This window comes from Colletotrichum jinshuiense, chromosome 8 (assembly GCF_051148585.1).
Source record: "Colletotrichum jinshuiense chromosome 8, complete sequence".
NCBI lineage: Eukaryota > Fungi > Ascomycota > Sordariomycetes > Glomerellales > Glomerellaceae > Colletotrichum > Colletotrichum jinshuiense.
Genome location: NC_139315.1, coordinates 481063 through 504323, shown reverse-complemented (window position 1 = coordinate 504323; position 23261 = coordinate 481063). Strand labels below are relative to the sequence as shown.

Sequence of the window (23261 nt, the reverse complement as noted above, 5' to 3'; positions counted from 1 at the left end):
CATGGCAGACAACCACAAGTCGTTGATGTTTAGCCAACAGCACTGATAGACTACCCCTTCTGTCTCTAGCAGTTTCTTGTCCGAAATTTGGCTGATAGATAAGTTTGCTATTAAGACAAAACCCCCAGATTTGAGTTCTCGTACTATTCCATTCCCTTGAACCATTCTAACATTCATCCTTCATTATGGGCTCACTTGCACCAGCTCCGTGGGAGCTCAAGGCTGAGAAGTGCAGGAAGATTCTCAAAGACTCACTCAACCCCAAATGGCTGCTCTCCCCAGACGAGCTGCCGCCACCAAGCCAGCTGAACGTCGCCAGCTTCATCGACACATGCAAACTTCTCACCCCGCGAGAGCAAGAGATCACAGCATGCAATGGCATAGACCTGGTCAACCAGATGGCAGAAGGCAAGCTCACTGCCGTGGAGACTGTGACAGCCTTTCTCAAGCGCGCTCATGTAGCCCATCAGCTTGTGAACTTTGCGACCGAGTTCCTGGCGGATGACGCTCTAGCTGCTGCTGAAAAGCTGGACGCACATTTCAAGGAGACTGGGAAAATCGTGGGTCCGTTGCACGGCTTGCCCATTTCCATCAAGGAGCACATCGGACTCAAGGGGCGCATTTGCCACTCGGCTTACGTCGCTTGGGCGGACAATGTCGCTCAAGAGGATGCCTTGGTGCTTCGCCTAGCCGCAAAAGCCGGGGCTGTGTTCCACGTCCGAACGAACATACCACAGAGTTGCATGGTAAGTTGTGGTTTATACCTCGTTTCTTGTCAACACAGCGTAGAACCCAGTCTTACTTATGGTGGCCTAGCATCTTGACTGTAGCAATCCCATCTACGGAACGACGGTCAACCCTTACAACCGAAACCTCACAGCAGGCGGCTCCAGCGGTGGCGAGGGCGCATGTGTTGGACTTCGATGCTCGGTTTTGGGTCTCGGCACCGATATTGGAGGGTCCGTTCGTGCACCAGCCGCTTTTTGCGGCTCTTATGGTCTTCGGACCACGGCTCTGCGCAACCCGTACAAGGGAATTTGCCTGCCTGGTCTTGGGCAAGAAAGTATCCGTTGCATTCTTGGACCCCTGGCCAATAGCGTCGCAGACATGCAGCTGTTCGAGGATGTTGTTTTGAACCAAGAACCATGGGACGAGGAAACATCGCTAGTGCCTCTGCCTTGGAAGAAGGTTGACGCCTACAAACCAGGACAGTTTACAGTTGGTATTATCTGGGATGATGGGTAAGTGACCAATTCTCGGTGCAGTTGTACTTGAGCACTGACATTCTTGTCTGCTCTGCAGGATGGTCCATCCTCACCCGCCAGTCACCCGCGCTCTCCAACATGCAGCAAAGAAACTAAAGGAAGCCGGCGTGAATGTCGTCGACTTTGAGCCATACAAGCACAACGAGGGGGCTGAGATCATCGAGCTCTTATACTTCCCCGACGCTGCTGCCACGCAGAAAGAGGTTTTAGCTGAAGGCGGCGAGCCGGTTGCGCCCCTGACGGAATGGGCATTTCAGTATTCCAAGCCAGAGCCGCTCTCGATCCGCGAAAACTGGGAACTGAATATTCGACGAGAGGTTTTCCGAGAAGAGTAAGAGTTCCGACGCTTTAGTTTCACCGTGGCTGTCACTGTGCTAACATAGTGCACTACACAGTTACCACCGTGTCATGAAGGAACGCGGGGTAGACTTCATTCTATGCCCTGCTTATGTCGGAGTTGCAGCCAAGTGCGGCACTGCGCAGTACTGGCACTATACCACGATTTGGAACATTCTCGACCAACCCAGCATCACGTTCCCGACAGGACTGCACGTTGATCCTTCCATTGATGTTGTTGACAAGGATTACAAACCGCGCTCAGCTACTGACGAGAGAGAATACAAGAAGTGTAAGTTGGCCAAATTCCAAGCGCTGTACAGAAACAATCACTGAAATATCTTCCCAAATTACTAGACATCGCCGAGGATTTCGTGGGTGCACCGATAGCACTGCAACTCGCTGGAAAGCATTTCCGAGACGAAGAAACTGTGGCGGCTGTAGATTTGATCTCAAAAGTTATTCAGCAGTGAGATTGTTGTCAGTAGTCTGTGGTAATCAATGGAGAAGAAGTCAAAGTTGCCAGAGCGACAATCATCTTGACTAGGCAGCCTTTTTATCTTCTCGTGCTATTCCATTCACTCGGCCAGTGAGTGCCATCAGCATAGGCGCTAGCTAGGAAGTAACCCCAAACCTGCCAGGTTCCGGCTTGTAATCCTGTACAACAAGACCCCGCATCATGTCGTCCCGGATGACGATAAGCCGACCCACTGGAGATATATGTTCGGAGTATATTGACCAATGCGGGGTTCCTCAGCAAATGCCTCTGATAAGGCCTGTTGATCCTCCGCAAAAGCCCATTCCTGACCTTTTGCCATGCGGATACCGCACGTTGTCTTTCGTGGATACCTGATGCTGGGGACTCTTGACGGTCAAATATCCAGTCCGTCAGCTGTGTCACCTGAGGAACCCGTGCTTCACCACTATGGCCAAGGCTAAATTGCGGACTAAGACGGGATGCTCTACATGTATGTTTGTTGCTCATAATTACGGGGCTCACTCAGTCTTTACATCGTCTTACCTAACCGCAATGTAGGCAGGAAGAGAAGAGTGAAATGCGGAGAAGAGAAGCCAACATGCCGCAATTGCGCCAGCTCAAGTCGTCAGTGCTCGTGGCCATCTCTAGATGACATGTATGACCGTCGGCACCGGGCTCGCCGTTCGTTTTCGGACGAACGCAGCCCGCCGTCGCCTTCTTCATGCAACGACACCTCCGCCATGATGTCTTTGATGGAGCCAAGGCCGCGATCCGAGCTTGAGCAGGAACTCACGCATCACTATCTCAACATCTTCATCTCTGTACTGCTACTCCCAACAGTGAGGGAAACCGACCTGGGGGGGTACGGATCGCAAGTCATGAGGATGATGATGCATTCAGAAAGCGTCAAGTGCGCGGTTTTTGCAGCGTGTGCTTCAAATAAGTACATGCTTCTCCGAGACCAACGATACCACGACGCTGCTTTGGGATACTACTTTCGAGCGGTGGAGCTGGTCAACCATGCTCTTGCTGAGCTAGGGTCATCGGGAAAGGGGCCAGATGACCCCTTGGTGACAAGTGTGGTATATCTATACTTATACGATGTAAGAGCATTCCCGAAACTTTGTACCTGTGTTGTTGAAGAGCCTAATCTCCGTATCAATCAGATGTGGGGGCCTCCCGACAAGACCCTCGATGCAAGGAAGCACGTTGACGGAGCCATGAGTCTCCTCAAGCTGCGATACGAGGACACAGGGTCGCCCATATCAATGACGCGTCCACTGCACCGTGTTAACACGGAAAGCGTGCTTTACCAAGCATTCCTGCTCTCCATGCGGAAGCCCTTTGCGCCAAACTTCCACGTCGATGCGCAGTTTTTGGACCGGTCGGAGCACGTACTCAACGCACGGAAACTGGTAGACGTTTTGCCCGAAGACTCCAGCCCAGTGCTGGGCTTGCCCCTGCCGCTGTACCGCCTCATCACGGATCTGATTGACTTCCTAAACTCGCCGAAGCGCCTCAATTCCCAGATTCTTACTCTATTGAAAGGGGAGATGGAGACATGGGAAGGCCTCATCCTCGCCGAGAACGAATCCGAGAGCGCTTTTTCGACACTAACCAGCTTTCACAAGGATGCCGTTACGCTTTTCGTCCTAAGCGCGTCGCTTCTGCTAGATCATATCACCGAGACGTCTGCGTCACAGTCCTCCGCCGAGTCCGGGTCCATCAACACTCGCTGCCCAACTCCAGAGCCGTCTAAGCCACCTCGCTGGCAAGTAAAACGAGCTTTCTGCATCTTACGGAGACCCGCTTCGTATGAGACGTGGACCCGCTGCTTTCTTGGAGCTTGGCCGATGCTTATCTTGGGTTACTCTGTTACGTTAGCGGAGGACATTGCTTTGATTCGGCGGGTGCTTGGTAAAATGAGAGAAAGAATGGGATATGGAGAGATACAGAGGATCATCGATGACCTGGAAGCAGTGTGGAATGGGAGAGCAGGCGGCAAAGAAGCCGACTGAAAGTCTCCCTTGTCAGGAAGGAGCGATCTTGCTTCTTTCATATCAAATGGGCGAGCATTAGGCGAAGCTGTTAATGAATGTCTGGAAGGTAAACGTAGTACTAATTGCAGTTTGGTGGTCAACAGAGAGGGAGATTCACAAACAGTTGATATTGGCGGTGGGGCTGGGCCGAAAGCTCAAGGGCAATTGTTGAATAGAGCAAATTCAATAAAAATAAGCGCGCGTTACAGTAGGGTACTATGTATATCGAAAAAAGACAGGCCCGAGAATCCTTATTCCACTCAATGGAAGAAGAGCCGTCTCGGAGCCCCATCATGAACCCCTCCCCTTTTACATCCCCGCCCGTTCCGTCCTTTTGGTAAAAAAACCCAATCCGTTTGATGCATTCCTTGGTATCCTTAATAGAGAGACATGAAACCCGAACCACCGCCCCGGTTTACTCAGACACGAAACCCCCACGAGACCCGTGGGGAAAAAAGGAGGAACGCTTTAGACAAGGAGACCGCCGACGACGCCGGCAAGGGCCATGCCGAAGCTGATGAGGCCCCACCGGACGTCGCCGCGGGCCTCGATGCCGGCGCTGGGCTGCGACGAGGAGGAGGCCGACGGCGCGCCGGAGGCGGAGCTGGGGCTGCCGGTCGCCGCGGAGCCGAGGGTGCCGCCGCCGGTGGCGCTGGGGGCGACGTTGGACTCGGCCTTGGCCGCGGCCGCGGCGTACTGCGCGATTGTGCGTTGACCGCTGGCACTGTCATGACATTGTTAGCATCTGGGCTCTTTTTGGCATGTTTGGGGGGGGGAGAGAAGGGGGGAAACTTACGGAGCGTTGATGACGCCGACCATGCCGCCCTGGCAGTGCTGGCCGGTGGCGCAGTAGAACCACTTGGGGTTCGTGTCGGTGACCTGGACGGTGAAGACCTCGGAGCCGACGCCCGAGGTGACGGCGACGGGCCCGCTGAAGAAGCCGGTGGTGGTGCCGTTGCTCAGCGGCTGGCAGGGCGAGTCGAAGGCGGACTGGGCGACGGAGTGGGCGCGCGGGTAGAAGTGGAACTCGACGACGTCGCCGACGGCGGCGGTGACTTCGTTGGGCTCGAAGGTCAGGCCGCCGTCGCCGACCTTGACGACGTGGACGCCGGCGATGCTCGACGAGGACGAGGCGGCGGCGGAGGCGGTCGCCGAGGCGGACGCGGCCTCGGCGCCGTAGCCGTACTGGGCCATGGCGGCCGCGGCGGGGAGGATGGTGGCGAGGATGGTTGAGGTGTGCATCTTGGTGGCTGTGGTGGGAGTTTGCGTGTTTGACGGGGTGGGAATTAGGATGTTATTGGGTATAGGAGATAAAACGGATGTTTTATTGGTATTGTTGGCGGTGGTGAGAAGAGTTGATTAGAAGACCTGCTTGTTTTGTTTGATGAAGAACAGAACACAACTCTGACAGGACGAAGGGCATGCCTCCTCTTATACACATTGAGCAGAGCCGCCGTCCTCGCGAATACCAAGAAACAAAACGGCCCCCTTCCAAGCGGCTGATCCCCTTGGAACAGTCCCAAGGCTGGACGAGTGCCCCGTCTACAAGCCTCCCCCCTTCCCTTCCCCTGGCAACGTTGTTTGAAGCCGTAAGGCCCCCCCTTCCTCCCCAGGATCGACCATCCCAAAACAGGGGAGGCAGCATGTGGCGGTCTCTTAGCGGCGCCCTCCGGAAGCAATTTGACCCATGCGGTCGAGCCGTTACCCGTGCAAGGAAACGAAGATGTTACGAAAAGGATAAAAAGGAAAAAAAAGAGGGTAGTCAATGGGCTAAGCTTCGCCCCACGGATGGGTCTGCTTCCACATGCAGTCCCCCATGTCGATCCAAGGCGGGCCGGGGCATCTGACATCCGAAGCAAGCGAGGTGAAGAGAGAGAGGGAACCAAGGATTCTTTCTTTTTTCCCACAATTCTTCCCATGTTCCGTTACGCATGCTAATCCTGGATGGCGCCAGGGGCAGCCGAGGAGATACGGCACCTATCCGATAATTAGAGTAGTGGTGCACAATGCATGCGCCAGCAATGTGCATGCAGCAGAAGTTCTAATTCCGGTGTCCCAAGCTCCCTCGCCCACGATTTGGGCCGCATCAAGGCGAACCAAAATAGTCACAAAATGACAAGCTCACAGACGGCCAGCAAAGAAGGACGGCCCTCATCACCTCAGCGTTTGACAAGTGTGCACCGCCAGAGATGACGCGGCGGGGCCTGGGCTGGCTGGGCTGGGCTGGGGACTGGACTGGACGACGACGAGAGTCTCGAGTCTCGAGTCTACCGTGGTGCATCCCAACACTGCCGTCGTGCATTTCGCCGTGCTCCCGCGCCAATGTTCGGATCACGTTTCGAAAGTGATCCCCCGTGCGAGCAAGCGCCAGGGGAGAGTAGGGCGGGGGATGGTTGTTGTTGTTTCCTGGGCCCTCCAGTCACGAATAGCAATGAGGACGTTATAAGCACTAGCGTATTATGTAACCAACCGTGTTCACCTTCGCCGCAAGTATGTACCGGTATTCGTACAGTCGCCAGGGGCCGCCCGCTGTAACAGAAATACACTGCACACTACACACTCAGCAGCCCAGTAAACAGGCTGGCGGTTGGGTCGGCCCCCAACTCTCCCCCCTTTCCAATCAAATACCAGTAGCCATAGGTCAGCAAGCAGCCTCGGCAGAAACAATGGCAAAACCACCAAGCCCGTTCATCCCAAACAGTGGCTGGGGGCCGTAGGGAGGGGGGGAGCCAGCGGTCACCTCTTCCTACCTACTCTCTCGCACAAACTCACACACTCTCTCTCTGTCTCTTTCTGTCACCCCCGGTCCACTGGCGTTTCTCGCTACGGGTGCCGAGCGTTCCTGGAGTTGGGGTGACAGTGACAGCCCAATCAGCAAACATCCCGAGTTGCCTGGCCGGGGTGTGTGGGTTGGACGACCGGGGTGTGCAGCGTTGGACGGCGTAAACTTTAAAACGTCTCGAGCTTTGAGTTGCCGCTTGATCCAGGCGCCTCCCCAGGGGAGGGGAGGGGGGGCCTCCAGGGTCTCGGTGAGAAACAGGGGAAGCGCGTGGCCTCCCCTACGCCCTCTTCCACTCTCTCTGCCCCTCTCTACACACCTCGTTTTCGTTTGGCTTCCTCAACTCAGACACAGGTTCGCGGAGTGCAGCCTCTCATTCACTCTCTTATTGATCGCTCTGTTAATCAATCGCACTCCCGCCCTCTCAATACCAGTCTCACTCTTCCTCTGTCTCTCACACGCACTCTCACTCGCACTCTCATAGGCATTCCTCAAATATACACACACTCACTTTCTCCTGCAAAGCCGAGCGCTCTGTTACCTGTTACGGGGCCTTCATAATTTGTTCCCTTCTGCCTTGGAACAGCCCCCAAAACTCCAAAAATGCCCAATCTCTCCACGCCACTCACTGTCTACCACATCCCCACGCCGTTAATCCCAACTGGGTAGGTCGAAAGAAACATCGCCCCGGCTCCCTCCTAGAAGAAAGAATTACAACTACAGGATTTAAGGTTCCCCTAGTGTTCCTCTGGGAGCGGGTCAAATCTGTCAAATTGGCTACAGAGCAACACCACCATCACCGCCCATCTCCGCATCGTCTCTGACCTCTCCACAGTCGCACAGCCCCCCTCGCGTAGAACCCCAAGCCGGCATCCGGGACAACTCTGTTCAGCTCAAGCTGCCCAAGTGACCTCGACACGCCCGCGCCCTCACTCGAATGGTCCCTCAGTCGGCTGAACCCATCGGCCCGGATCCGACTGCGGACGCTTACTACGAGATGTTCGTAACGTGGGCCGAGTCAGTTGACTAATCTCGCCATTTCTTTGCCGTAAAGTATCAACATTTCTTAGTCATTGCTTCAGTTGGACACCCTGACATCCAACGGACTAATACTCAATCTCTAGCCTTATTACAAACCATGACTGGACACCTCCCCCCCCGTGCTAATGCTTCCTGACTCGCATCCAACCGACACCCTCCAAAACCCAAACTCGAAACAAACGACGCTTCGTGACAGCGTGACGTGACGTGACGTGACGGCTATGACATGTACACTAAATCCTGAGAACAGATATAAACACAATGCACGCAGGGACCATCACTGCGGACCCCGTCAATCAGATGAAGGCTCTTCACTCTTCATCGCTCGCGCTGGATGTCGCTTCGCCCTCAGCTTCGGCCTCGCCGCCCGCCTTCTTGCCCTTCTTGCTCTTCTTGCTCTTCTTCTTCTTCTTCTTGCTTTGTTCCTCGGCCGGCCCTCCGAGGTCGATCAAGTCGGACGCTGCGCCGTTGCCAGCGCTCCCCGCTGTCGTGATGGCCTTGGAAATGTCCACCAGCATCTTCTTGAGTTCCTCGACCTCGCCGCGCAGCTTCTGCACCTCGAAGATCGTCGGGTCGCTCTCCAGGTCCGTCTTGGCGCTGAGGCACAGCTTGTTCCACCCGTCCGACTCAAAGTCGACCTGGTCCTCCATCTGCTCCCACTCCTCCGTCGTGTCGTCGTCCTCCTCGCCCCGCGCCCTGTTGCTCCTAATGTCGGCCGCGGAACGCGTCTCAAAGTATGCCGCGACGACGAGCACCGGTGAGTAGATGATGCCCATAATGACGTCGCTCATGCGCTCAAACTTGGACTTTTCCATCCACCAAAAGAGGGAGATGACGACCATCTCGATGAGGTTGAACGGCGGGATGTACACGTTCTCGTCGGGAGCCCGGACGAACTGCATCGTCTTCTGCGCAAAGAGGGCGAGGTACTCGTCGTTCGCGTTGTCGTAGATGTCCTCGTACGCCGAGTTATACAGGGCGATGAGGATGTTGAGCAGGACAACCTGCCAGATGTGTTAGCGATTGGCACTTGACTGCCATCACACGACGGAGAGACTTACCATGACGATGAACGTGAAGCAGTAGTAGAGAATGATGCCGAACGGCGGCGAAAACTTGTCGAACCCGTCAAAGTCGGGGCTCTGCATGATGGCATTGGCCATAGCTGACAGGATAAAGGTGATGTCGTCCGCCACCAGGTCATCTGCGAGGTCGAGGCCGACGAAGGCTTGGAGAAAGCCGATGATCAACACGGCAAGCAGGGCAAAGAAGATGAGGGACTCTTTCATCATAACCTTGAGCACCACGAGCATGGCCCCAAAGAACCGGAAGCTATCGAGGTATAGCAGCAGCCGCGACCAAATCATGGGCGCGCTGAAGGCCAGGAAGTTGTAGCTGAGCTCGCTGTAGAACTTGCGCGCGCTGTCACCCTCGTTGTGGGTGAGGCCGATGATGCGCAGGACCAGGGACAAGCTGATGAAGGAATACAGGACGCCATTAAAGGCGTTCCAGAAGCCAAGGATGTGGTAGCCGGCCTTCCAGAACTTGGTGACCTCTTCGCAAATGAAGCCGAGCGTGAAGATATACAGCAGCACCTCGGCCGAGTCCAGGACACCCTTTGCGTTCACCGAGTTGATGACTGCGGTGTAGAGGCCGATGTAGATGAAGGAGATTAGCACCTGTGTGGCGTTCTGGTACATGGGGGCGCGGATGCGGTCGGGGTCCATGTGGACGAAGAAGGACGGGTTGGATTTATCTTTGTAGTCGACAAAGACGGCGGGGTCGTTCTCATCCTGGACAAGCCAGCCCTTCCAGAGGTACGATATGCATTTCTGGTAGCCCGACGAACCAATTACCCTGACGGCGTGGAGGTCGACTGCCTTTTCTATGACGTTGGCGGGCGGAGTAGACTCGCCGTCGACGAGGATGGAGTATCGGCGGAGGAGGACCGAGTGCATAAGATACTGGAGATCTTCCTCGGTCTCGATGCTACAGGCAGTTGCGGGTGGTTAGTTGTCAAGAGCGGAATACTGCACAGTTTCCCATGGGGCTGACAGGGGGGACGGCTTACATCTGCTTCGCAATGACCTCGCAAGCCACGGCGCGCACTCGGTGCAGGTCGGCATCCCAGAGCTCGACTAGTGCCTGGTGTTTGAACCATCTCTTACACACAATCAGGCAGAAGACGACGCACGACCCGTAGTGCGAGCCACCAGCCTCCTTGGCGGCCTTGACGACCTTGTTGGTGATGATCTTGCTGTGCGCCTTTGTAATATCGGTCTCGTCCAGCTCGCACGGCACGGCCAACTCGATCAGGTGGCGGAGCTTCAGGGCAATCTTTGTGACCTCGGGGGCGGGGATGGCGGACTGGAGATGCTCGCTCCTGTACTGCGGGAGGACTGGATCGGGGCAGTAGGCCCGCTTGTAAGCTTTGGGAACTGGCTGAAGGACGTCCATTTGCGCAACACACAAGACAACGCGACGCGGATCACACCGCGTGCAATTCAGGGGGGTGGGAGGACGGACGGATCAAGAGGTGTACGTACGTCGTCTGCGGTCGTCGCGAATCCAGTCAGAGTGGAAGTCGTGGTGAGTGGGATGCCGGTCCCAGCCAAGCATGCGGGACACCCAGTTGAAGTTTGCCATTGCGACTGCAACTACTTGGTTGTTTGGGCGCGCAGGTGTGGGTTTAGGCGCAATATCCTATCTGCGTCGCTGGTGGTGGTGTCTCTTGCCACGGGTGGTCGAGTCGGCTTCGAGGGCGGCAGCGACACGGCAACGGCGACGACAACGGCGAGCAAGTGCACGGAGGAGATGTGTGAGCCGATGGAAGCAAGAGCAAGCGGTCGACGGATGCCAATTGACGAGATTTGGCAGCACGGCACCTTGTTCGAGCTTGGTATCGCTTGGTCTCGCTTGGTATCGCGACAATGAAGAGACGCGAGCAGGAGGAAGACGAAGAACCAAGCCGTAAATAGCAGGGAAGAAGGAAGGAGCACCGGCAACGGCAGCGGCAGCCAGAAAACTTGGCTTCTGACGAGGTGCAGCAGCGGAGGCCGTCGCAATCCTTTCCCTGTTTTTTGGTGTTGGTGTTGGGCGGGCGCGGGCGTGGGCGCGACCACTCGAAGCCAGGAATCGACGGAAGCTAAACTGCTCTGTGCAGCTAGTGACGTCGACCGAAAATGGCCAGCGGGGCAGCCACCCCATGCACGACCGGGGGGGGAAGGCAGATTGGGGGGGGCACACACACCGCGATACCGACGAATACCACACCATAGGTGAGGGTGTGGGTGGGGCGTTAACAGCCAGCCACGCAAATCTGGCGTCGCCATGATAGCAAGCGGTAGTGGGCGTCCATCTTGCGCCAGGCTGCTTCGGGACGCTCCCACAGCGCCGGTGCGTGCCAAAAACTTGGCTGCCACGCTTTTCTGCCCACTGCCGTCTGTTTTGTTTGCTGTCTTCGCTGGCAATCAATGGTGGCTGGCTGTCACCCACGCCGGGTCTGAGACATTCATTGCGTTTTCCCTGCTTGTCATGTTTGTTTGGTTTGGTTTGGTTTGGTTTAGTTTAGCTTGGTGGCCGAGACCGTTCCACACAAACACACAGACAGCCACCACTACCACCAACCTTTTGTTTTCTTTTTCCTCTCTCCATTCTTGCCATTGCATTGCATGTTATGTCGCTGTCGAATTTCTCTGTCTCGTCACATGTCCGAGACAATGGCTCATCTCATCATCATCATCATCATCATTGCCGCTATCATCATCCAGCGGTCAGCGTAATCAATCTCCTTCACCTCTGCCCTGAAGGGTTTACGGGCCGTTTCAGTTAAAGGCATCTCGATATGCTTGGCCTGTCTAATATGTGGCCGGCCCGACTTCGATAATAACGCTGCCAACCGGATGTCCCATTCTCATCACATAACATCCCTCTAGTCTATCGCCCAGAATAATAAATCTCAAAATTGCCCGCTCCCACCACCCCGACGCCTGGGTTGAGCCACGACGAAGAGAACTGACCGAATCCAAATTCATTGGTAGGCGACATAAAACCAGCCGTATCATCCACCCTCCCTTGCTATCCCACGCTCATTTCAAACCCACGCTTCAAATCCACGCTTCAAATCGCATCGCCCGCCCGCCCTTCAGACCCGCACAACCGCACCCGTCGCCTCTTTGTGCAGTTGCAAAATGATGCCGGCAACCTCCTGGATCGAGTCGGGGACGTTCGGGAGGTGATGCCCGCCCGGAAACCTCACGACCTTGCGCGTGCTCTGCTCCGAGCACTGCTCCACCAGCGCCTCGCTCGCTGGCTTCCACGGGTCGAACAGCCCAATCACGTGCACCGTCGGCGCCGTGATCTTGACGTCGTCGGGCACGAACAGCGGGTAGGTGCCGCACAGGAAGACGCCAAACATGTTGTAGTTGACGAACGGCTGCCGCTGCTGCTCGAGGAGCACGCTGGCCGCCGCGCGCGCGCCCTGCGAGAACCCGACAATGCCCGCATACGGGCCCGTCTGCTGCACATACATCTTGAGCAGCTCCATGGCCGTCTCCTTTTGTCGCGCAAACTCGTCCGCCGGGGTCCTCGGGTCATCGCTGACCCATCGCCGGTACGGCCCGCACCCCTCGAACACAGGGAGAATGCCGGGCCCCGGCTCCGTCTCGATCGGCCCGTCCAGGAACACGAACTCGAAGCTCGTGTTGAGCACCCGCGATAGTCGGATGAGCTGCATCTCGAAGATGGCCGCCGACGCGCCTCCACCATGGAGGCACAGGAGCCTCGGCCGCTCCGGCGGCTGCACGTTGACGGCGTACGGCTGATACATTGGCGGCGGCGTCTTCGTCTTTTTTTCTTCTTCGGTCCTTGAATGGGTGGCCGGTCGACGTCGCTCGTGAGATGCGCGTTAGAGGCTTTTTTTCCCCTTGGAGCGTTTGTTGTCCTTTATGAGTTGCGCAACCGCTGAGGTGAGATGACAAAGTGGATCGTATCATGCTCCCGGCCGTTTCGAGCTCAGTCGTCTTGAGCCCCTCCTCTGACGCCGCCCGGTCCTTGTCTGATCCCTCACATTACATAAGCCGACTCACCAACAATGGTTCCGCCAACCACGTTTTATCTCACTGACATGAGTAGCTGTTCCACACCGCGATTACCGAGGCAGGCGGCGGCCATTTTTGAACTGAAGCAAACCTGAGCTGAGCCCCCGACGACGTGAGTATTAGAACCCGCACATGCAGCAATAATCCGTGCGCAGTAAATGTAAATGGGTGTAGTTCGTAGCCCAGTGCTTCGTTCATTGAAAAGTTGCTAGTAAAGGTGGCTTGCCTTGTCAGCGGCCACGTGGGTTGGGCTTTTGGATCTGCAGTGCCCAATGAAACAACTCTATTTCCCAGCATCTGTGTGTAGCCGAGAAACCCATGACCAATTGTGTTCTGGACGCCATTACTGCATGGAACATGATTCTCGTGGCCTCGATTAGCTAAAGTCTCTTTCCTGTTGCTCCACTTTTGTCTTCCTCCTCCAACACTCTCCTCAAGGAAGGGTTGATGTTCAGCACTCTACGGAACTTTCCTACGTACCCAAAAGACGAACTGTGCTGTCTCCAAGAATTAAGGTTCAAAGGTTGGTATATGTGTGCGGCATGAGACCTCTTTTATAGTCCACCCTCATGTCTCAGCAATTAGTCAACGCCATCTCCGCAGTCCATTTGGTCACAGTGGTCATGATATCTATCGGCCCATGACCGATTTCGGGCCGAGGACACGGAGATCAATACTGTCGCCGAACAATATTTCCTGTTCATTCCACGTCTGCGCCGCATGCGCCCAATCTAGGCGGCTCCTACAGGATCAGTCCTGGCCTCGCGCGCCCAATCACTCGATGCAGCGGATAGCCGTCGCAGTCAAAGAAGCTGTAGCTCATGAATCGCGTTTTGCCGGTCATGCGGCTGGGCCCTAACCGGTCAAGTAGGAGAGTCACATTGCACGCGTGTAGAGACAAAGAAGGGAAAAGGGCAATATAAGTTGTCCCTGCGGCGCAGCGGAAGGATTGAGCGAACAAGGGTTCAGATCTGATAAGAGCGCAAAGGGATGGTTCGGTCGACAAGGGGACTGGTTTGATCTGATAGCTAAGGTTAGATCTGATTTGGTCCCCCGCAACCCCAGAGCCCACAACTGACGGGCTACACACAATAAGCCCCCAGCAACTAGGATGCCGTCACGTACAGCAAGCAGGCTAAATTCTCACTTGCATTTGCCACGCCATTGGGGGAGGGCGACACGACGACTAATACACATCGTAATCTACTTCCACTCTATAACCCTTTGAACTCAAAACAATATCCTAAGGTCTCAATCGAGATATGGCCAAATGGTTATTCAAGACCAATATGACGATAGGTGATAATCAATTTCTCCAACTACCAGTGAAGTCGCAATTCCTGGGCTCGGTTCTGAGAAACGACGGTTTATTTTGGTCACCGCACTTGCGCCCTCCTGTGAGCCCGGCCAGAAAGGGACGTTGCGGGCCGAGACAAAAAGGTCGCCCATATCACCAAAACTCCAGCACTCAGCCTGTCGAACTACATACTGTGCCACTCAGTTACATATACAACCCGCCCAGGGAGGTGCACCTCGCAGAAGCACCTTTACGGCCGAAGGATAGTTATCAGCTCACTTTTGCGCAAATTAGGAGGTTTCTCACTGAGAAGAAGCGGCTTCGGCGTCGGGGTAACGTGTTTATTGGTTACGAAACAGGAGGATTCCTCTTGGCACGAGTTCGTGATAGCATCGCCCGCCGATATTGGGCAATAATTCAGCATTTTGAACGAGGAGAGAGCCTTTGGGGAGGGTTACATCACATAGACACCTCGCAGAAAGCCGAGATAGGCAAGCGAGGTCAGTGAACCTGCTTGATGCCTAGCAATACTTGCAAACAATCCATGGACGATGAAATGAGAGTTTCAGTCAGGCTTGCCATGTTTTCTATAAAAGGGAGGATATTGTCCTGCTTGTCAAGTATTATGATAATCCATCCTCGACCAGCATCTCAAAACCATCAACCCGATCTGAACACTATACCGTCTCAATTTCCCCATCCCAAAAACCTCAACTTAGTCCCTAGAAAAAAAGAACAAGAATACCTTCAAAATGCAATTCAAGTCTCTTGTAAGTTTTTTTTAGCACCCCGACGGCCTTCCCCAATACGAGTTCAGCTCTTCTAACCCTGAATGACAAGACAATCTTTGCTGCCATGGCCACCTCTGTTGCCGCAGCCCCCGCCGCCGCCGCCGCCAGGCCGACCAGCCTCTCTTACGCAGACTTCCCCGAGGGCATCCTTCCCCTCGACTTCAGCGTTGAGGCCAGGGCCGTATCTGTGGAAGCCCGGAGCGGATCTCTCCAGAAGCGAGACTGCCCCGGCGGCAACTACAATGTCTGCATTCCGATCATGGGCAATGTCTGCATTTTCACCTGCGGCCTGCGATACAACTTCGACTGCCTAGTGGGTTGCCCTGTCCAGGCTCACGAGGACTGCATGAGCTGGTGCACTTGAGTGCAACGCAACGGCCTATATTAGTGGTGTGGTATGAATCGACTGAGAGGATTGGTGGACTTGGGGTTGTAAATAGGCTATTTATCACAGAGTTAAGTCACGTGTCTGATGAGAAACCTTGGTTCTCTACGTAAAATGCCCCCTAGGATTGTGCATGTAGTGGTGCTGTGTCAAAGAAGCCTGCCGCCTAGCACCAACTGGATTGTTGCCCTCGTCGCAACAGGGTGTGTGGTCTGCAACCAGGATGACAACATTTTATCACAACGTTCTCTTGGCTATAATCGTAAGGGCTGACTGAAACAGCCTCGGTTCTTTCCAAAGAGGTGGGCTTAGTTTGATAATATTACTCACCGCTTCCGAGGCCCGGTCATTCGACACAACAAAAAGCCAGCAACCAGAAGCACAAGAACCTTGCATTATCCGCACGTGACCACGGCATACGACTGGCGCACCCAGGACGAAATTCCCAAAGCAGATATTGGAGGTAGTTGAGTGGGGCTGCGGCTGTGAGGCAGAGCGGAAGGATCCAACGGACAAGGGCCTGCTGCGGCCTGCTATAGTCTTGACCTCACAACGCTAAGTCTGATTGACTCCCAGCAGTCCTGGAATCCCTAACTACACAGGCAACTTTAGAAAACCCTGAGAACCTAGACTCCGTCAAGGGTATCTGGTGGGCTAAATTCTGACGTGTGTTTACTTTCCAATTGGAAGCGGGGACAGAAACAGAGCTCGAGTCTCTTACCTTGTCTCGAGAACATGTCTCGCTCGCGAGACTCCACAGCATAAACGAAATAATAAAAACATGTTTAACTAACACTGGAGCAGACTTAAAAAAATCTAGAGATATTTTGATCAAGGGTTTCGTTGAGGTTTAGTTGTTGGATCGTTGCGAAGCCCAAGGCTGTACATGGACTATTTACGTGCTCCCAGGCTTCTCCAGCTGAAAAGGTATGCTGTTGGATTAAAATTGACATCATCAATATCAGCAGGACAAAGGCAAACACCCATGCTGCTGAAGGAGTGCATGTAATTATCGTGCCGCGTGTGGTATAACACAGCCTGGCCACCAGGATCCACCTTGGGGACTCAATTGTACATCTGAAAGTAGGCGCTCGCCCCACCGCTTTCTAGTTGATGGAAACTTGTCACCGAGAAAAAGAGTCTTGGCTGTCTTGGCGGCATACTTTTGGTCAGTCAACAGGGGATTTCGGTTCCTGCAAAGTGGCGATGATATTGGCAGCTGTCATCGGCAGAAGTCTGAAGTGTCGATCAAGGGGACGTTGTTGATGGCAAAGCCAATGGGCATCCCGCCAGAAAGCCAAGATAGGCAGGTGAATCCTGGAGGCTTCCTTGCTACAAAGATTTCCGTAAATAGTTGAGGAACAGACGATGGTAAGAAACCAGCCGGATCAGTTTCTTCGTCTATAAAAGGGACAGGTTGCCATACGCAACTTTTATTGTAACATCCATCCTCAGACATCACTACACATCCAGCAATCTCATCTTACAAAAATCATCTTCCCACTCAAACCATAACAAACTTAAACTTGTTCAGTCTCAGACTCCTTTCAAAATGCAGTTCAAGTCCCTTGTAAGCTCCCCCTCGGCCTGAACAGCCCAGCCCTTCCCAAGATGACGGCAGCTCTTCTAACCAAGTATCGTAGGCACTCTTTGCTACCATTGTGGCCTCCGTCGCGGCCGCCCCGCTCTCAGAACTCGATGTGCCCTCTTACGCTGATTTCCCCGAGGGCATCCTGCCCCTGGACTTCAGCGTCGAGGACAGAGCCGTTTCCCTCGGAAAGCGCGCCTGCCCCGGCGGCAACTTTGGATCCTGCGTCCCGATCCTAGGTCAGATCTGCGTCTTTGGCTGCGGCCTGCGCAGGAACTTTTCGTGTTTGATTGGCTGCCCCATCTCGGCGCAAGAGGAGTGCCAGGAGTCGTGCTAAACGGCCCAAGTCATGGCAACAGTCAACACTGTATGAATCATCAGCGGGAGGAGATCTGTAAAGATTCGGTAATGGACTGGCAGGCTAGTTATAAGAAGTCAAATGGCTGATGAGAACTTGTGGTTATTTGCGGAACTCCTTCTGAGAAACTTCCATTTAGTCTTTCGGTGTCAATCGATCCAACCAAATTGTATGCCCTCAACTGTTATACTTTCCGTTATTGACGGCTCTCCCTCAATATACCGATGTAGTATTAAAGAAGTTCCATGACCAAAGTTCGTTTAAGGCAGCTATTTATAAACCCAAATACCCCTAAGGAGACAATCAATTTCCAGGTTTAGCTCTCAAGCAATCATCAGAGCTCGAAAGAAACATTCTCTTACTCTAGTATCAACATATGGGATCTGAAAACCCCTCAGCTACCAAATCTTCAGACATGTTACTGCCATTTCTGGTCGGTATTGGCACCATTACGAAACGTGAGCATGCAAAAGTCTCGAAATAGAATCACCCGTCAGTGTGTATTGTTAGTTGGGTGGACGTATTCCCTTTTTTCCCCCTTCGATATAAAATTTTGGTTCTTCCTCTACTTTATGCTCAAACTCGTCCAAATAAAAACTTTGATATCTTTAAAGTGGCTCACTTACCCTATCTTTGCGAACAGTGACCGTTATCAGATTCAACCCTTCATTCATACACCGGGTAAACCCCCTTGGTGGCTTAGCAATCAGTAGTAGTAGCTTGATTAACCAGCACAGAATAAATGTCTTTGGTGCAGTGAATGTCGTACATGAACTTGCGGGTGATATGAGATGTGGCGGTTTTCAGTCCGGCGCGAGTTACTTGCACTGTGACTCTTTTGCGCTTCCAGGTGAGCAACTCAGGGCGCGAACTTGGGGACGGCTCGGAATCACCGATGAAGCGATATTGAGGGAATATAGCGGCAAACAGGCTGAACAAGCTCTGTCCAAAGGCTTCTCATGCCGGTAAAACAACAACAGCGTTGGGATTTGGACCAAGAATTTGACTCGCAAACTTGGAATTTTCTTAGGAACGCTCTCGAGAAAAATTACAATAGAGTATCAATCCAGAACCAGTTGGGCTCTGAAGTAGTAAAAAAATCCCCAATGGCTCACTAGCCCGTGATGAATGGTGCCGATGCAAGAGCCTCGGCCTGATTCTTCCATACGTTTCGTCCCATGCGCACTAATTCGTCGCCAAAGTCCCGAATAACCTCTTCCGCGCTGGGCTCCTCCTCGTGTAAGGCAAGCATGGAGCCATTGTCTTGCCCAAACGTGGCAGCCTTCCAGACCTGCTTCCACCTTGCGACGGCTTTGATTGCCAAAGGGTGCTTGCTCTGGATATGGGTGGCTATCATGTAGAACGAAGAACGAACCCTGTGACCAGCCATTGGTTTATGCAGACGGATCCGAGAGAACCCGCTGAAGGTCTTCAGCACAAGCACCGAGTCCCAGGCATCGACCTTGTGAAGCAGGACAATCATGGTACCGCCTGGTGCAAGGTGCTCGAGGCTTAGGGCCAACTGCGTGGTGATCAATCGCTGGGCTTCGCAGTCTTTTCGGTAGTCGGCTCGATCATGTGTTCGAAGGACGTGACCGTCACAGAGAGCAAATCCGAACTCCTCGCCCGGCTGAAACTGTCGCGACAGGAACCTTCCGGCATCCGGGTGATGTTCCGGTATGTTTTCGACGCCCATGTCTGCTGCCAACATTGTGATATCCATGTATCTCAACTCCGCCCTTGATCTTGAAGCCTGGCTAAGAAAAACCTTGTGCCCTCCATCGGACTCAGGCAAGCAGAATCCACGGGCGCCGATGCCCGGGTTGATAGCCAAGGCCACCTCCAGATAGCCCCCTGGGGCCATACACATGTCGAGGATGTGCGGTCGTCCGGTGGAGGGGGTCTCAATCTTGAATGCAGCAGTTTGGTTCTGCATTTCGAATCCGATCTTTTTCATCAGATTGAAAAAGCCTCTTGCAGTTTTGTCGTTGGCATTGTCGGCTCGCTTGCGTTTATTGTCGAAATATTTGTCGCCATCCGGGTTCGACCAGCCCTAGGGCACCGTTAGCAATACCCAAAGAAGCAGAGGTAATAGTGCCCGAACTTTCCGCCGCAGGTTGTCTAGCTCCAGGAACTCCGAGCAGTTTTTCCTCAGGTACTTCACAATAGCATCATGCTTATGTTCGATGCCTTGGTTGGTAAAGCTGGGACCATCGGTCGCAAGTGACAGAGCACCCATTCCTCCGAGTTCCTCTTCGGTATGAGGATTCCTGAAGGACCCCTCTACCGGCCTTGATACCGCATCGAGAGCTCCCATAATGTTCGCGCTTTTCCTGGCTGACAGGGCGATGCTGTGTGGTCGTGATGGTGTCAATTGTCGTCTTGGGAGTGTGTTGGAGGAAGAAAATCAATGAATTTTAGGATTACTATCTTCAGCCTGATTCCTTCTTTAAATCGTAGAAAGTGCATTTTGCGTCGCTGCCGGGTTTGCAATTTAGGCAGCTACTGCCCACTCAGTTTGTCCTGAGTTGGAAGTGAACCAACCGCCTTTGCGGAGATGCATCCAAGGCCGCCACTGAGAGACAATTTGCGGCTTCGTGCAGCTGGGCAAGGATGAATGATTGATCAAATAAGTTCGAGCCAACGCAACAAGACCACCTTTCGTTGGCATGACAGCGTGTGACGAAGGCTGCATGTCAGGCGTTGAGTACATGTTGGTTGGGCCAATGGTTAATCTTGATGCGGTCGCCATCCACCAACTGCATTATTACTTGTCTTCGCATTGGCTTAAATTCTTCGTCTACCTACCTTGAAGACTACTTGTGTGACTGGTAGATCCCATACGTTCCCAGTCGCTTTGACCCAACTCCATTCACATGCCAGCGCTGTTGTCTTGTTGGAGAGCGACTGCCATTCCGCCTGGCGGCCGAGAGCGTTATTTGCTGCAAATATATACGAAATATTGTGGAGTTGCTGGATGGATGCAGGTAAATACCTACAGGAGAAACTGGCAAACTCATACCCTCTTTGACTCAAGACCAATCACCATCACAATTACGTAAAGTTAGCAATGTCGCTTACTTCCAATCGTCAGCTATAGTGCGGGGCCGCCGGTCACTTTTATCATCTGTTTTGTACACGGGGGTGAAATCCACGGACGTGGAATCCTTGTTTTCTAACGGACATTTAGCAGGGGAGCAATTTGATAAACTTTTGCCTCTGGCCAAGAAAATAATGGAATGCTTGGTTTCCTGGCACTTGCGATCATTAAGGACTTGGTGCTCTTGATATCGTACTTGCTTGAAGTATGATCAGATCTCCCCACAAGTAATGCGTTGAATAATTTGAATACTTTCCGAAGATACTTTTCAAGCGAAGCAGCTGCGTATTACTAAGCTCTTGTAACATATAACTTTCTGTGTTTCAATTTTCTAAATTTAACTCCTGTTGTCCATGATGCAGCGTTTTTCAGCCCACGGTGCAGACGCCCCGGATATTGCAATTCCTCCCCATTGGTGCCACGCTCGGTACAGTTTACATCTCGGATGTCTCGCCGCTCTCAAGCCTATACTTAGACATGTCAAGTAAATAGCCCAGATAACCCGACTAACATGTGGGCTGGCTATGCACGAAGTCCAACGGGGAGAAAGACGGGTAAATGGAACCAGCAACACTGATCAAGTCTGTGACGTTGCCAGCGGGACCATGCGAAGCAAGGAAACTAAGAAAATGTAAGCACTTCAAGGCACAATTTTCCACATGGAACCAATGACGAGCTACTCACTGCGCATTGCTGGTCACTTTGGCCTGAGCCAGGGAGTTTAGCAGCTCTTGGACAGCTGCTTGATCAAACGTCTCCAGGAACGCCAGATTGCCATGGTCCGCGTCAAAGACAGCCGTGGAGCTGTCCTGGGTCGGGCAAGCAGGGAGAATAAGAGCGAAGCCGTGATCTTCGGCGTGAACTGTAGCATCCATATCAACAAGGGCTAGCTGAGTTTTGCTATCCTTGAGCACCAAGGATCCACCTCGTCTTGAAGAACGTTAGCTTCTTGATGTTTCACGTGTAATCTCAAGATAAACCATACGGATAAGTTACCACTTGTTCTTGAGGCACAGTGGTGTAATACTTGGCAGCTTGCTCTGGGACAATGAGCTTTGCTCCGCTGGCGACGTAGTCTACCACACCGAAGGCGTGGTCATGGTGGTGATGCGTTGGCTATGAATCGTTAGACTATGCGAAAAAAAAAAACCGAGATACCAGGAATCTACGAACCCAAATGTGGGTGATATTCTTCCCAAGATTTGCTCGTGCCCATTCAATCACGAGCTTGCTTTGGTGTGGTGGTGCATCGAGAACAATGACAGATCCATCTTCGAGTTCTATCAGGGCCTGCCTCATTGCTAGAGGACCCTCGGGACTAATCGTCCAGAGTCCAGGCAGATCCGCATATGGCTTGGTGGTAGCTGCTGCGAGTTCCTCCGGGGTCCCTGTGTATGCCCCTCCCCAGAGGAAGTTAGCGGATGTTTCTCCTATCTCGGAGAAGCTGTACTGCGAGTCTTGCACTGGAACGCTTGCTTCGGGAACAGTGCCATTGCCGGGAACTGCAAAGAAGTCTCCGGGAAGCTCTGAGTTAACGACTACTTGATCCGCACGGTAGTCTCCAATGAGATGCTTGCCGTTGTAAATCGTCTTGAAACGCTTGGGCAGCTGGACGCCGTTGACTTCGGCATAGCCGTAGACCAAAAGATCGTGGGTCGAGGCGCCGAAAAAGGGATGGTCCTCATATGAACGGACAATATGCGGGAGTTTAGTAGCGGGGTCGAAAAGGACCGTAATACCAAGCGTCTCATCGTGAACTGCAGATTACCAACTAGTCAGCTTTTCCGTTGAGTTGGGATGAGTTTTTGGTGTAGCTTACCACCCGGAAGTTCAATGCCTGCCCCTGTTGTTCCTTCACGGTATGTGAACTTGTTGTTTGAAAGAATCTTTGTAACTTCATTAACTTTTGTTCAAACATTTGGACAGGCAAAATACCGTTGTGAGCAGCAGAGGTTGCCATTTGTTCGCTTCGCTGATCATGTAAGATGCGAGGAGGCCTGTCAAAACCAAATAAAGTTACTTTCGATCCATAACAACATTTGATGCGAAGACAAACCATCGACATAGCCCTGAGGGCCTCCAGCTGCATTGTACAGGTCATAGCTCCCTTTTACTATGGACGCGAAGCCGTTGCTGCCTCCCTCAACCACAAGAGAGAAGTCCATTGGGGCAAGGTTGGCTCTACCAAATGTCCAACCAGCTGCCAAATCAAAGTCAGTATCCTTGTGCAGTTATGCGTCAGAAATACGTACGCCCTAGGGCCGCAATCTTGTCAATACGTTGTTTGACATGTGGCTCATCAAAAGAAAAAGTGACGTTCTGACGGCCTGCAGGTACCGGTGCATTGTCCACACCATTAACCGATATTCCCATCATCAATGTCCTGGTTCGAAAGATCCTGAGATATGTAAGTATTTCGGGCTCCTTTCAAGGGTGGAAGGAAGACATAGGCTCACGTGTCGCCAATATAGGTTACGCTCCGGATGGATGAAAGACTTTCGCTTCCACCAAGGGCGGCAATACCTCCTGTGAGCAGTATCGTGGGATCTTGAACTGTTGTATTCTGTCTGCTGTGCAAACGGTGGCCCTGTACACAACCGGCAAGGGCCACAACATAGCAGCTGAGACTTCGCCCAAGCATTTTATTCTAAATAAAGAGCGTCTGTAAATAAAGAGTGGTTTGAGAGGATGAGATCAGATGAAAA

General features: G+C 53.1%; 8 protein-coding genes across 8 annotated transcripts; 4 read left to right on the top strand and 4 right to left on the bottom strand.

The window, feature by feature from the left end:
* Positions 1–185: 185 nt before the first annotated feature.
* EsH8_VIII_000143 (amidase signature domain-containing protein) lies at positions 186–2074 on the top strand (the record flags this gene model as incomplete). Its single annotated transcript, XM_083269185.1, has 5 exons — positions 186–746; positions 817–1241; positions 1303–1596; positions 1661–1893; positions 1959–2074. 5 exons carry the CDS (start codon positions 186–188, stop codon positions 2072–2074), a joined length of 1629 nt encoding a protein of 542 aa, XP_083128953.1.
* Positions 2075–2822: 748 nt separating this feature from the next.
* On the top strand, positions 2823–4097 carry EsH8_VIII_000142 (uncharacterized protein; the record flags this gene model as incomplete). Its single annotated transcript, XM_083269184.1, has 2 exons — positions 2823–3156; positions 3223–4097. 2 exons carry the CDS (start codon positions 2823–2825, stop codon positions 4095–4097), a joined length of 1209 nt encoding a protein of 402 aa, XP_083128952.1.
* A 489-nt stretch (positions 4098–4586) lies between these two features.
* On the bottom strand, positions 4587–5360 carry EsH8_VIII_000141 (cupredoxin domain-containing protein; the record flags this gene model as incomplete). The annotated part of the gene is made up of 2 exons (XM_083269183.1): positions 4587–4842; positions 4915–5360. 2 exons carry the CDS (start codon positions 5358–5360, stop codon positions 4587–4589), a joined length of 702 nt encoding a protein of 233 aa, XP_083128951.1.
* A 2889-nt stretch (positions 5361–8249) lies between these two features.
* EsH8_VIII_000140 (uncharacterized protein) lies at positions 8250–10584 on the bottom strand (the record flags this gene model as incomplete). Its single annotated transcript, XM_083269182.1, has 4 exons — positions 8250–8942; positions 9000–9927; positions 10010–10337; positions 10485–10584. The coding sequence occupies 4 exons, from the start codon at positions 10582–10584 to the stop codon at positions 8250–8252; spliced, it is 2049 nt and encodes a 682-aa protein (XP_083128950.1).
* Positions 10585–12082: 1498 nt separating this feature from the next.
* On the bottom strand, positions 12083–12766 carry EsH8_VIII_000139 (uncharacterized protein; the record flags this gene model as incomplete). Its single annotated transcript, XM_083269181.1, has 1 exon — positions 12083–12766. The coding sequence occupies one exon, from the start codon at positions 12764–12766 to the stop codon at positions 12083–12085; it is 684 nt and encodes a 227-aa protein (XP_083128949.1).
* A 2320-nt stretch (positions 12767–15086) lies between these two features.
* On the top strand, positions 15087–15489 carry EsH8_VIII_000138 (uncharacterized protein; the record flags this gene model as incomplete). The annotated part of the gene is made up of 2 exons (XM_083269180.1): positions 15087–15104; positions 15175–15489. The coding sequence occupies 2 exons, from the start codon at positions 15087–15089 to the stop codon at positions 15487–15489; spliced, it is 333 nt and encodes a 110-aa protein (XP_083128948.1).
* Positions 15490–17062: 1573 nt separating this feature from the next.
* Positions 17063–17435, top strand: EsH8_VIII_000137 (uncharacterized protein; the record flags this gene model as incomplete). The annotated part of the gene is made up of 2 exons (XM_083269179.1): positions 17063–17080; positions 17154–17435. 2 exons carry the CDS (start codon positions 17063–17065, stop codon positions 17433–17435), a joined length of 300 nt encoding a protein of 99 aa, XP_083128947.1.
* A 1135-nt stretch (positions 17436–18570) lies between these two features.
* EsH8_VIII_000136 (MBL fold metallo-hydrolase) lies at positions 18571–22721 on the bottom strand (the record flags this gene model as incomplete). The annotated part of the gene is made up of 6 exons (XM_083269178.1): positions 18571–19509; positions 19561–19807; positions 21241–21486; positions 21542–21672; positions 21730–22313; positions 22613–22721. 6 exons carry the CDS (start codon positions 22719–22721, stop codon positions 18571–18573), a joined length of 2256 nt encoding a protein of 751 aa, XP_083128946.1.
* Between the last annotated feature and the right edge of the window lie 540 nt (positions 22722–23261).